This window comes from Sander vitreus, chromosome 2 (assembly GCF_031162955.1).
Source record: "Sander vitreus isolate 19-12246 chromosome 2, sanVit1, whole genome shotgun sequence".
NCBI classification, from domain to species: Eukaryota; Metazoa; Chordata; class Actinopteri; order Perciformes; family Percidae; genus Sander; species Sander vitreus.
This window is the reverse complement of record NC_135856.1, coordinates 4,918,197-4,931,547: the sequence shown is the minus strand read 5'-3', so window position 1 is coordinate 4,931,547 and position 13,351 is coordinate 4,918,197. Positions and strand designations below refer to the sequence as shown.

The window sequence follows — 13,351 nt, the reverse complement described above, 5'->3', positions numbered from 1 at the left end:
TGAAGACACAAGGCATGGCATGAAGAGATAAACATCCCTTCTATTGCGGTCAGTTTTTGTCTAGGTTTAAATGCATCTTTTTTCACATTTCAAATGTCTCCATTTGTCAAGAGAGAGAGAGAGAGAGAGAGAGAGAGAGAGAGAGAGAGAGTTGCATGAGGCATTCCCTATGCAAAACTACACAGGTGATGTCATGGCAGCTTGTGATTGGACGATGCAAGCAGACGGCGGCAAGAATGTGTGTGAACCTTTATTTAGGCTAATGTTTGGAAAACATTCAGCTTTATAGGCAGCAGTGAGTGTAAGTACAAAATGCATTTATCGCAAATTTTAAATTAAAAGCCCCTTTAGTCAAATAATGCTGTTATACAAATATCCGGAGATGTGCTTTATTCAAACTAACAATAGCCTGTCCCAAATGAAGGCAGTAAAATAGAAGGTACATATTTACATAATGACATACACTGGTAAATTCAGCATAATCTGCACAACAATTTAATGATGACACGGCCAATATGAGTACATTATGTTTTAATGCTGTAATTTCCTCTAAATGTGAGATCACTATGGATTCAATTGAATGATTTGAATCCTAAATTTTACATGTTTCCACTGGTTCTTAAATGTGTTGTTAGTGATTAATGATTCCAAAAAATATTCAAGGTGCAAATTATAGAGGCACATTTTAACATGTTAACAAGTAACAAAGTTATAAAAATCTGATTTGTCCAGATGTATTAGAGTCATGACCTTGGAAACAAGTTTTTGGTGCATGTTAATATGGCGCCAGGCAGGCGTTTGACACACTAAGAGGCCACCATGCCAAAAATACCTAAGGCCCATGGACAGAAATAGTGCTCAGACACCCAGAAGCATTCTAGAAATAATCCACAGAGAATTATTTCACTCTCTTACTCGTGTTTAAATATCAACTGAACCATGTTATCACACTGTGAATAAATCTATTTTTGAGTGAGTGAGTTGACACATTTACCAACCAGCTTTTGGTTTAAAATTATTTTTTTTTAAAAACCTGCTACGATATCGGAATTTGGATGGTAGTACATTTTCACTCAGCTGATGAGCACCCCCTTTGCTGAAGCAGATCATTTACCATTCACTCACTGCAGCAGCAGCAAGAGACACAACAGGTGTGCCTGGAGACTTTTATTTCCCGGGATTGCTAGAGGACCCATCTGTTTGCAGTATTTGACATGCCACCGTCTATTTACAGGGCCATCGGTAAACAAGAACACAGCATGGAGGAGGATTTCAGACAGCTGTAGGACGAATTTATTTAACATTCCTTAATGACTATTTAGCAAAGAGCAACATTTGTATGCACAATAAATGTCACTGAATGTATCTACACGTCCATCAATGTTTGAGGCATCCACACCCAACGGTGTGGTTTGTGTACTTCCAAAGTTTGAGATAGACGTAAACCTGTCACCAGTCCATAGTTTGCCCTATATAGAGCACTGACAAGTTTTTTCTTTGACTGTAAAATGTTAAAGCTCCGGTATCCAGATCCTGTATCAGTTGGGTTCTAGTAACAGTAAATCAGCTAAATTCTACGATCAACCTTTTACAACCTATTTTAAGACAAACGGATGATGTAAACAGATTAAAGAGGCATCAATAAGCCTTGAAACCAATAAAACAAAATGGGGCAAAACTTTACTTTAGGAGCTGGGCAGGTTTTGTAAAAAGAGATTATTGAATATTTAAAATCGTAAATAGGACGACAAATGATCTCTTATACAAAATGACTTAAAAAGAAGTAAAGAGTGGAAAGAGCAGAGTTAGAATCAGAAATTCTTCAGGACCCACATCCACGCTTTTAAAGATGTATAAAATGCATTGTTTAATAAAAATACTTCAATATAACACGGTATGTACCTACAAGGCTGAAACATAAAAACAGACCCCCTACATTAGGAATTGGGGGAGAAAGTCCATAACGTCCTATCCAAGCCATTAAGAGCAGCGGAAAGTTCAAGAACAATTTACCATATTCAATGTGTACTCCAAAGGAAATTATTGAAACTTTAAAACAAATCTACATGAATTTATATACATCAGAATTACCAGAGGACTTCATCATGATAGTTACATTTTTATACTATATTGAGTTGCAAAAGAAGGACCAGTAAGAACAGAAGTGCTCCAAAACCATTTTTAAACGCCTTAACTTCCTTACAATCTAATAAATCTCCTAGTACTTGAAACTCAAAGCCTCCCTGATTTATTCTCTTGGCTATAATTACTGTAATTCCTGTTAAAATGCTCTTCATTTTGGCCCATTTTTGAATTCAGACTATAAATTGAACACTCAACCTCTAGCTAACAGACTAAGCCACTACTTTTCAAAACTGATAAATCAAGACCAGACTGGCTTTATTTTTGACCCTCTGCCAGTAATCTGTGCTGGCTCTTCAACATCATATCTTGGCATTTTCCAGCCATGCGTGGCTGTTAATTAGTCTTGATGGCTTTTGACAGGCTTGAGTGGCCTTATCTGTTCAGGGTCTTGGCTAAGTTTGGGTTTGGCCATTCTTTTATCAATTGGGTCAACATGATTTATATAAAAAACCTCAAGACAGAATTATTACCAGTGGTCAAATGTCAACTCCTGACCCCCAACCCTAGATCCAGCAGACAGCCCATTGTCTCCTGGGCTCTTCATCCTAGCAATTAAGCCTCTGGTAATTATTCTTTTAACTGATGATATCATTTTTTATATAACTAATCCATACAATTCCCTTGCCAAATTATAAATAAAATAAGGATCTTATGGGGCAATCTCAGGCTATAAAGTGAATTACGTTAGTGTATTACCCCACTAACACATTTTGTTTTTCAAATTTTGATTACACTGAGTATCAATAACCTAGCCCATTTAAATGGTCCTCAAATATGGCTGCAAAATGGTTGCAAATAATCTTAGAAATGTGTAAAACTTAATTACCCTGCATTGGTTAGTAAAATAGAAGAGGACTTTCATAGGCTTTCCAGTCTGTATCCATTCCAGCACCCCAGAGTTTCTTCAAAACTCTTAATATAATGTACATATTAGAGAATACAATGTTTTCATCAGCAGGTTAAAGGTAGCATTGATTTTATGAAACAAAACTGCTAATACAGAGAAACAGGTTGTATGTCCTGGATAAGAGACAGATAAGAAGTACTTGGAGAGAGTATACTGTACAGTCTCAAGCCAACATTCTTTCCCCCCACCAAAAACACAAGATGTAGATAGACGAAAAACGAGGGGAGAAAACTCTGTCCCTGAATAGTTCCCCTTCTGTTCAGAAATTTTAGGAATGAGTAGAAACTGAATCTGTTAAGCATTAAGAGCCACAAGACCACCTGACTCACAGAAAGACCAAAGGCAGATGAAAAGCTGGAATAACTAAAGCAGGAAGGAGGGAGGATGTTTGTAAGAGAATAGCATGCTTGTTTTGGATAACCATCCACATTTAGCCAATTTCAAATTACAGGTTTGAAACTGGAACACATTTCCCATCCCGACAACATGAAATCACGTACTGTACAAGAAGACGGCCTATAGAATACATTTACACAGTGTTATTCAGTGAAAACACACACTAGATTGAAGGTTCTTGTCTTAATCAGTCTTTTCCCATAATTCCCAGGATTTCTGGCCATAAATTAGGTTTGATTTTAAACGCAGAGCTGCAAATAATGAACGATAAAATGGTGTTTATTCAAACTGTCTGATGGTATTATGTGCGGATATGTTCCGTGTTACTTTTAGTAAGTAGGCTATGTTTTAAGCTTGCGTGGGAGTAGAACTATGTATACTAACTCTGAGGTCTTAATACATCTGCGTGGGTACAGGGGACTGTATGACTTATTTATGGTCCTTAAGCTCTAAACTATGTAGTGAATGTTTTATATTTTGTGTTATTCACATGAATGGACTGTATTTTGATAGCGCCTTTCTAGTCTTAACGATCGCTCAAAGTGCTTTTCCATAGCACAGGAACCATTCACACAAACACTCATACACTGTGGCTGGCAGCATCGGGGGCAATTCAGGGTTCAGTGTCTTGCCCAAGAGCACTTCGACATGTGACTGCAGGGCAGAGCCAGGGATCGAACCGCTAACCTTCCAAGTGGTAGAGCTTCCAATCAGCTCTACCACCTGAGTCACAGGCCCCGATTGGAAAGCTAGAGTGTTTTTGCAGACAACATGCACAGACTGTTAATGTGTCTGTGTGTGTTTGAAACCTCAGAGTCAGATTCATCTTAAAACTTCCACTTGTCTTTGTAGATTATTTTCATTCAGTCAGCTAGTAGAACGAACGCTGAGACAAAATGATGCACTGTCGTCCGACATCCACTCATATAACATCGTGGTGTAAACAACTCCATGAGATTTAAATACCTGGTGCTCCCCACTTGTCAGCAGAACTAAAAAAAGACCCTTGGATGAGCGACGAAAACGTCTTCAAGTCGACTATTTCAGTCCAGTGGATTGTTCCTTCTGTCTCGACAAGCTGTTTCCTGTTATTTTCCTCCAGACCGGTCATACAGCTTTTGGGATGAGTGTTACTTTTTCTTTTTTACTTTTTTTAATTCGTTTGTGCTACATCGTCCGTCTAGAATTCACTTTGTATTCAGTCTAATAATGTGAAATCAGCATGCGTGGTTACTCAACGTGCCTGGAGGAATCATTTAGTTATGCTGAGAGTCTAACATTCAGTATATTGCTTCCCAACGGTCACATAGATACTTACACAACCAACCACTCTAAAACAATCTGTGTATCGCAGGCAAAACATTTCCACAAGCGTCTCTGATCCATCACATATTGTTTTGATTTTAACGCAGACCAGCCCACAGCCATGAACAAAGCACACCATGGGGAATAATCTGAAACATTTTGGTTTTCATCTGAGGCCAGATTTAGATTGACTAGCTGCTGCAGTCTGATGACTTCTCCGATGAACATGCATTTTGACGTCATGTAGTGAAGTCTTAACTGTTTTTCATTCAGCTTTGGCTCATAATATTTACTCAACAGATTAAACGCCATGGAAACTTTCACATGAACTATGAAAGACAACTAAAAAAGTACTTGCCAGGTTTCCACACGCAGCACAGAGTTATTTGCATGTGAGCTCATGCATAATTGGCAAAATGTCAGCAAGACTTGCACAGTTTTCTTAAGTGCCGCCATATATACTGTAGGTTCCAATAAAAGGCAATGGCGTGAACAGTAAAAGGATGGATAAATTTGCTGTTTTATTTCAACTACGGAAATGGTGAAGGGAGGAGGTAGTCAAGAAAGAGCTCTGTGTAACAAACCATGTGTTACTGTTTGATATGAAAACCACCTGGGCTGAAATCTGCTTCTCAAGGCTGCCGGGCAGGGTGGCCTTGACAGTTTCCTCCCCTCTTTCAAACACACACCCATATTAACACGTACACGTCTCTTTTCTCTCGACATCAGTGTCTTTCTGATTATGTGCAGGGCAAAAAAAAGAGAATACTTTTGGGAAAAAAATAAGAGACTTTATGGCTAAAGCTATACACTTCTAACAGATGATTCAAAATGCAACATCAGAGGGAAAGACTTCAAACTGTGTTAAGTTATACAGCATTTTATAGTTGTTGATACAAACAACTTCTAATACGTTGCGTCCAGTGGTATGGTGTAGGAAAATGTTTCGATGAAGTGAGTCAAACACACAAAACGTGGGACACGTAGCCTGCTAGCTGTTATTTTGACATCAAATAGAGACGAGACAAACCTACAAGACATTAAACATACACACAGCGTCTCAAGGATAATTACAGTATATACTCAAATAAACTTATAGTCACTGAATAGTTATCATACAAATACGGCGGTCAGTACGAACAAATAAAGGTCGCTCCCAGAGAAGGCCACACGTCGTGAAACACGAACGTGCAACAGTCGTGCAACACTCGCTGTATCTTTTTAACAGATGTGCTGTTCTCACACACTGTTTACCTCATTTCAACTGATTCTATTTTGCAGTTTTTCTCAGTATTAAAGCGGCTGTTAATAATAAAACACAACACTTTCTGTGGCTGTTTCACAATCCAGTGAAGACATTATGCCCCCTGAACTAATAGATAGCTTTTTATTGTCATTCAAATGGACATACAGGGTGTACATATCAACGTTCCAGTGGCTCATGAATACTGCTTCAACTAAAAACAAAAAGTTTAAAAAATAAAATAAATAAATACAAATGCTACAGAGGGTTATTTTAACATTTATACATTATTTATACAATATACAGTATGGTTTTTGCATTATACATTTTTAATTGAAGATACAAGTGTAGATTGGTGAAGTGTTCAATAAATGTTTTTGTTGAGAAATTCTGTGTATATTAGTGTTACATTTTATCTTTCAAATAGAGGTTTAAAAACAAGCACATATCGGCCAAATATCGGCCAAAATAAATCGGCAGCAGTTATCGGCCATCGGCTGACCCTGATTTCTAAAGATCGGCACCGGCATCGGCCAGAGAAAACCCATATCGGTCGACCTCTACACATGAGTTTCAGAAAAGTTTTACGGTTTTAAAGATGTGTTGCTTTGTCTCAGTCCGAGCTGCAATAACTGTGATTACTAATGTGACAAAATCTGGACTCAACGTCCACTTACTAGCTTTTTTTCCAGGGCTTTTGACTGAATCTCAGTCTTCATTGGACCAAACTCACTTGGGAGGTGAATGATAAAATCTTGTAGAGCAACGATGAAGATGATAAAGATGCAGCTGAAACCCCCCGACAAAGCGAAGTAGATTTTCAAACTACCATTTCCAAAAAATGAATTTGAATGCTTATTCTATCAAACTTTTGAGAGCAATAAACACACAAGAACGTGTGTGTTCGTCATAAGAAATGTGGAAAATATGTAGATTGAGTTCTTCCACAGAGGTTTTTTTTTCTTTAAAATAAAAATTAAATAAATAACTAAGTGCATATGAAGACACGTGAGATAAAGTGAGAGCAAAATGACAGTCCAGGGACAAGAGGTTTGATGAACCCGGTAGGAAACTCACGCTGATTTGCGACAAACCTAATTTATGTCTGGAAGAAATAAATGACAGGAAGAGAAGACTGTTAACAAACGCCTACATGTTTAGCATGTAGGCGTTTGTCTAACCAGAAAGGCTGCAGGCATCGAAGATCATCATTTGACTGATGATTATTTACATTCTATGACGCAATTCATGAGTCACTTTAGTTGAGTGTGATATTCCTTTGAATTTCGGCTGACTTTGCAAGAGGAACACAACTTTTAGGTGAGTTTTCCGTTCAAGGGCACTATGGGTTGACTAGGACTATCGACGACGTCCCACTGCCAGGATTGTTCATGTGCCGCCGGAAATCCTACTGTCAGTCACCTTCCTCTTTCTTTGTGTTGGCGGTCTAAACTCCGGTGGATTTCTGAGGACTATGGTTAACTGCTCCTCAGATCTCTGCAGGGTAAATCCAGACAGCTAGCTAGACTATCTGTCCAATCTGAGTTTTCTGTGGCACGCCTAAAACAACTTTGAAACGTACACATGTTCCACCAAAACAAGTTCCTTCCCTAGGCTATTTTGCAGCGGCACCGTTGCCCCCGTCCAGCGCTTAGCGCCACCCATGACGATTGTGATTGGTTTAAAGAAATGCCAATAAACCAGAGCACATTTTTCTCCCATCCCACAATGCTGTGTGGACTAGTCAGACCAGAGGTGTAGTCTACGTGATACGCAGGTATACGCAGTATACCCACTAAGAAAGCTCCCGGATTTCCACATACCCACTTATGAATGCGCAATGACATGGAACAACATACTTTGATATATTTTGAATTGTCATCTGTTTATTTTCTTCGCATGGGCTAACTAAAGGTATTTCCGCCATAAATTGATGCATAAGTGTATCAGAATGCAGGAAATGAAGTCTTTGACGCTCAAAGTTTTCCAGGGGGAGGACACCCAGACCCCCCACTATGATATGGCCCCCCATCCTAGCCCATACATATACAGTACAGTATACCCACTACAATACATTAGACTACACCACAAGGTCTGGCTATGCGAGACTAACTATGACAAGACACCAAAGTCCATGGAAGATCATTTCCCAGTTACTATGACAGGCTTCCTGTTCATTATCCCGCTTACTGCCCAACTACTCACCAAAGCTATAAATCGTTTGAAGCAATATATATATTTTTGAATGATTTACAAGTACTTTGTCAACAAATGAATCCTGTAGGATTGCTGGTTTTGCTTGAAAGTGTTTCAAGAGAGTGCGTGTGCTGCTGCCGATGCTGCCGATTGAAACGTACTTAAACAACTGGCACCCAGGAAAAACCAACAGAACGAAGGACAAATGGAGATTAAACAGTCTCTTATCATCATGTCTGTAGAAATTAGTAAGGTGGTTAAACAACAGTCCAAACTACTGGGACACAATGGAGAAAGTGCGACAGCTGAAACTGGCAATCAAGGAGGACAAACGAATGAATGACCTGGAGCGATGCGTCGACGATCTGGAGCAATACTCTCGGATGGGTGAGTTAATCATAGGTGGTCTTGCAACAAGACATCCAACTTATGGCGGCGCTGCAACGGGAGAGAAAGGAGAGGACGCCGAGCCAAGTGCACAATACTCGCCGGAAGAAGAGGTGGTTCACGTTCCTTCAAAGTAAAGATATGGAAATACAAGCCCATGCGATCCCAGAAACTAAGCCGGTAATTGTAACACGTTTCACCAACAGAAAGGCCTTAACAGAATTACCGAGACAGGGCAGGAAGCTGCGTGGGTCAGATGTACTGTATTTCTAAATGACCATCTAACCAAAAAGAACGTCGACATAGCAAAGGCAGGCACAGATCTTGAAAAAAAACCAGAACAACATACAAGCCACTTGGACGAGGAACTGGAAAGTGTGGATTAAGTTGAATGGATCTCCCGCGGAAGCAAGAAACATCATCATCATGGTAAGAGAACTCAATTAATTAGACAAATGTAGATGATGAGTTAGTGACGGTTTGACTGACGAATGAGCCATAAAGACAAAGGGAAAGACACTCTAAAGCTGTGTTCCCTGGTAATATTTGACATTGAATAATGGACAATCGACATGGATATACATTTTGAGATGAATGGAAATAAATCAAACATTTGAAGAGAATATGGACCATGAAAGTTTAGAACTGAGAAGATTTGGCTGGAGAGAGATAAAGATCCTGAGTAGGGCTGGGCAATATATGGATATTATATCGATGTCGTGATATGTGTCTAGATATCGTCTTAGATTTTGGATATTGTAATATCGTGATATGACCCAAGAGTGAAGCTCACTCAGTTGACATTTTTAAATCTACTGTAGATTGAAAACCCACCTCTACTCATTATACTACAGCCAACCATAGCACACCATCCTTTCTGAGCCCTGTTTTGTATTGTTTATCACTGCTTTAATGCTGTTCAATTGTTTTGTCGCTGTCTGTTATTTCTGTGTTCCTTTAATTGTAAAGTGCACTGAGACCATGTCTAATGACGATTTTACACTTTAAATACGTTTGATTAATTGATAGATTTACGGCAAAATGAAAAAAAAAATTCCAATTGAGTTTATTTATGACAGGGGACAGTGCAAATGAATAAAACGCATGATTTTGCGTGGGTTAAAAATGCCAGAATTAGCCAAAAGGCTATTTTTCCTCTGTAGTCCCCTGCCCTCGATGTTAAAAAAAAAAAAGGCTTTATAAAATACAAAGAAACAAAAAGAAAGATAACACAAGCAAAACACAACGCAGACCTTAGCTCAAGACAAGACACAACACTGAAGCAAAAAGATAAACAACAAAGCAAGGCAGTTTCGGCGCTCTCTCTGAGATGATCAAGCTACAAAGTTTGAAATAGAGGGATATGAGATGTTTTTTTATATGAACAGAAGAAAAATAAAGGGAGGGGGAGTTGCTCTGTACATACTCCAAATATAAAAGCAGATTTGTGAGAAATATGTTACTTGTTATAGACAAAGTGGTCTCGCTTTGCCGGCCAGACCTTCCTCCACAGCGCTGCGGAGGATGGTCTGGCTAGTCCAGACATAATAAAAAAAAAAAAAGAATCGACAGATTATTCAACAATTAAAACAATTGCAGCCCTATATGAGAGTGATCATGTATTAATGTTACCTAAAGAAGATTAGATGAAGTGCACGAACATTATCGTGGACATGAATAAAAAGTCAGGCCTCATGACCAGCAAATAATTCTGATTAAGATATCAAAAACTGGACACACTGTCCTCATGCGTTCCTCATGCGGGAATGGTTATGTTCTCGCAACTGAAAGTTAAGGCTGTTAGTGACAGATTGTGTCAGTCATAACAGAGAGATATTGAATTCTGGAAGTGATCATATGCTTGAACTAAATGACAATTATTGTACTGTTTAAAAACCAAACGTCTCCTTCAGCTAATCATTTCCTCTTTTGCACTCCCATTACAGAGGTTTGATACTTTTATTTCAGGATATATTTGTTGTTTCTTAAGTGTCGTGGGATAAGGCTGGGTGATGGGAGTTTCAGAATTACCCCAGGAAATTGTTTAGTAGACACACTCATTCAATAAAAGGCATTCACTGCGTGAGATAGCAACTCTGCTCTTATTTCCCTAATGATTCATGTTTTACATTACATTACATTACATGTCATATAGCTGACGCTTTTATCCAAAGCGACTTACAGTTGCTATATATCAGAGGTCGCACGCCTCTGGAGCAACTAGGGGTTAAGTGTCTCGCTCAGGGACACATTGGTTGATGTATCGCAGTGGGAATCAAACCCAGGTCTCCCACACCAAAGGCATGTGTCATATCCACTGCTCCATCACCATAAAAGTGTGTTAGGCTACATTTTTATGATTTTAGCGGTTTCTGGGAAGATGGCCCACTTTTGCTGTAAAACTGTGGGAAATCCTGAAGTCCTTTATAACATTGTTCCTTACAAGAGAGTAGCTTTTCACAGGTTTTAGCCCAGAATCCTATCTGACATATCTTTCCTAATACTCACTTTAATAATCAGCTTTATAGTGTTTTTGTGGCACTCCACAGATTTACAACTGTCTTGGACGTAGGATAACGTATCAACAGCATAGAAACAATGTTTATGTAATGTTAACTTTTGGTTTGGCTGAGCAATCGATAAACTTCAGTTCAATCTTCCTTACAAAAGTTATTTTTGACTTTTCAATCACGTTTGACCAAACGAGAGACTTAAAGTTGCAACTGTGGTCCAACCAGTTTCTGAACATTCTTGTCGGGTGATGACAACTCGTTTGCCAGTCAAATATCTTTGGTTGGGTTTATGACATGCTGCCAGCTCAGTCTAAACATTTCAAACACCGGCACAGGTTAGCTCTGCTCAAATTGATTATTTTTTGTAAACATCAAACACAAACAAAAGCAGCAGCCCAAAACTAGATATGCTGCAAAATAAAGGGCTAAAACATAGCCTAAATATGCAAGGGGATGCCAAACTAATAAAAGAAGTCCACAAACGCGAGCAGACGCCTCTGTCCTGGTCTTCAATAGTATCAGGTCTTGTATGGAAGTCTGTTTAACTTTTCAATGGTATGTCACTACACGCTGCCCTCCATGGTTGGAGTAAGAGCTTACTACAAAGATGTCTAGTTGGGGTTAGGGTTGAGGTTAGTGCAAAAGATGGATGCTTGGGGTTGGTGCTAACAAAGATCCTTTATGCTAAAGATTTCGCATTTCAAGCATGGCCAATGGTATGAAACGGTACAGACTTCCTGTCTCCTAAAAAGGCGTGGCCTTGTTTGAACGTGTAGTGAACGTCATGTGGATGAATGAAAAGTTATATTTGAATAATGTATTAAGATGTTCTTTTGCTAACGTTAGATATTTACACAGCTAAAAGACATATTTAGTATCACGGAGATTAGTTTTGTTAGGGCGTTCACGAACGTTAGCTGACGTTAGCTTCTCTGTGTTGCCAGATCTCGCGAGAGTTCGGTCCTGAGACAGAAACAGGTCTCAAACAAAGTTCATTTTCTCCTGATGTGTCCATCTGAAAAATGTCATTTTAGTGTCAGAATGTTCTGAGATATGTGGCTTGTGAGAAATGGGCTTCGGTGACTACGGGGCGAAAGGATCGCTCATAATCTGTGTTCACGTTCACTTCTCCCATTGGAATCAATACAAATAGACCTGCAGCTAGTCTCCTAAAGAGGCGTGGCGGTGGAGGAGCCCACATGACACAGATACTGGAAACTAGCTTGAGTTAGGGCGTCTCGGTTCTAAACCTTCTCTGGTGCTAATGCCAGGTTCATGTCATATATGGGATGTAGGATTGAGATGAGAGATCGTCTTAGATTTTGGATATCGTAATATCGTTATATGACATAAGTGTTGTCTTTTCCTGGTTTTAAAGGCTGCGTTACAGTAAAGTGATGTCATTTTCTGAACTTACCAGACTGTTGCAACTGTTCTATTATTTGCCTTTACGCACATAGTCATTATATCCACATTACTGATGATTATTTATCACAAATATTTTGTGAAAGCACCAATAGTCAACACTATAATATCGTTGCAGTATTGATATCAAGGTATTTGGTCAAAAATATTGTGATATTTGATTTTCTCCATATTTCCCAGCCCTAGCCCCACTACCCTAAAAAATGTAATTAAAATTAAGTAAAAAAAAAAAAAGATTATGATAATTAGGCAAAATTAAAAAACTATAAAAAGCCACAAAATGTAACTGGCATTAATTCATATAAGCCACTTCAGCAGAGAAGTTAGCTTTAAGATGCATGCAACTGTTAAACTATCAGCAAACTCAGAATAGAACTTACATAAGCCTATGCGTGCCAATTTTAATGTTTTTACCCATATGTCTAAGGTTATTTAGATGCTGTGAAATGTATTATTTCAGCATGGCGTTATCAGTGCTATTACAGGCTGTGAAATGAAATTATTAATTACAGCTAAACTCCGCATAACATAACTTAACAACCTGTGTCACTAACTTGCGTGGGAAACCAACAGTGTTGTCGACGGCTGCCTGGCAGTTTTACTCACCGCCTCCTAAGCCCAGCAACCGGCAGATATCTCTGGTGAACTTCATCCGGTTTTACCGTGCAGCATTATCGGCACACACTCCAAATACAAGTGAAACTGTCACACCATACAAGACAACAAGTCTTCAAGTTTCATTTACTACTGACACCTCACCGGTGAGGATACCGGTTCATGTGAAATTTCGCCCGCTGAGCCACCTCCTCCGCCCGTCCAGTCACATCCACTGTG

General features: G+C 39.0%; 1 protein-coding gene across 5 annotated transcripts in view; it reads right to left on the bottom strand.

The window, feature by feature from the left end:
• The window catches only part of LOC144533082 (uncharacterized), a 31,388-nt gene extending 18,037 nt beyond the window's left edge, over positions 1 to 13,351 (bottom strand). For all 5 annotated transcript variants that reach the window (XM_078274203.1, XM_078274211.1, XM_078274230.1 and 2 more), the window contains exon 1: positions 13,124 to 13,351. In XM_078274203.1, the coding sequence (XP_078130329.1) occupies positions 13,124 to 13,169 (46 nt within the window). In that variant the 5' untranslated portion in view covers positions 13,170 to 13,351. The remainder of the gene's footprint in view (positions 1 to 13,123) is intronic.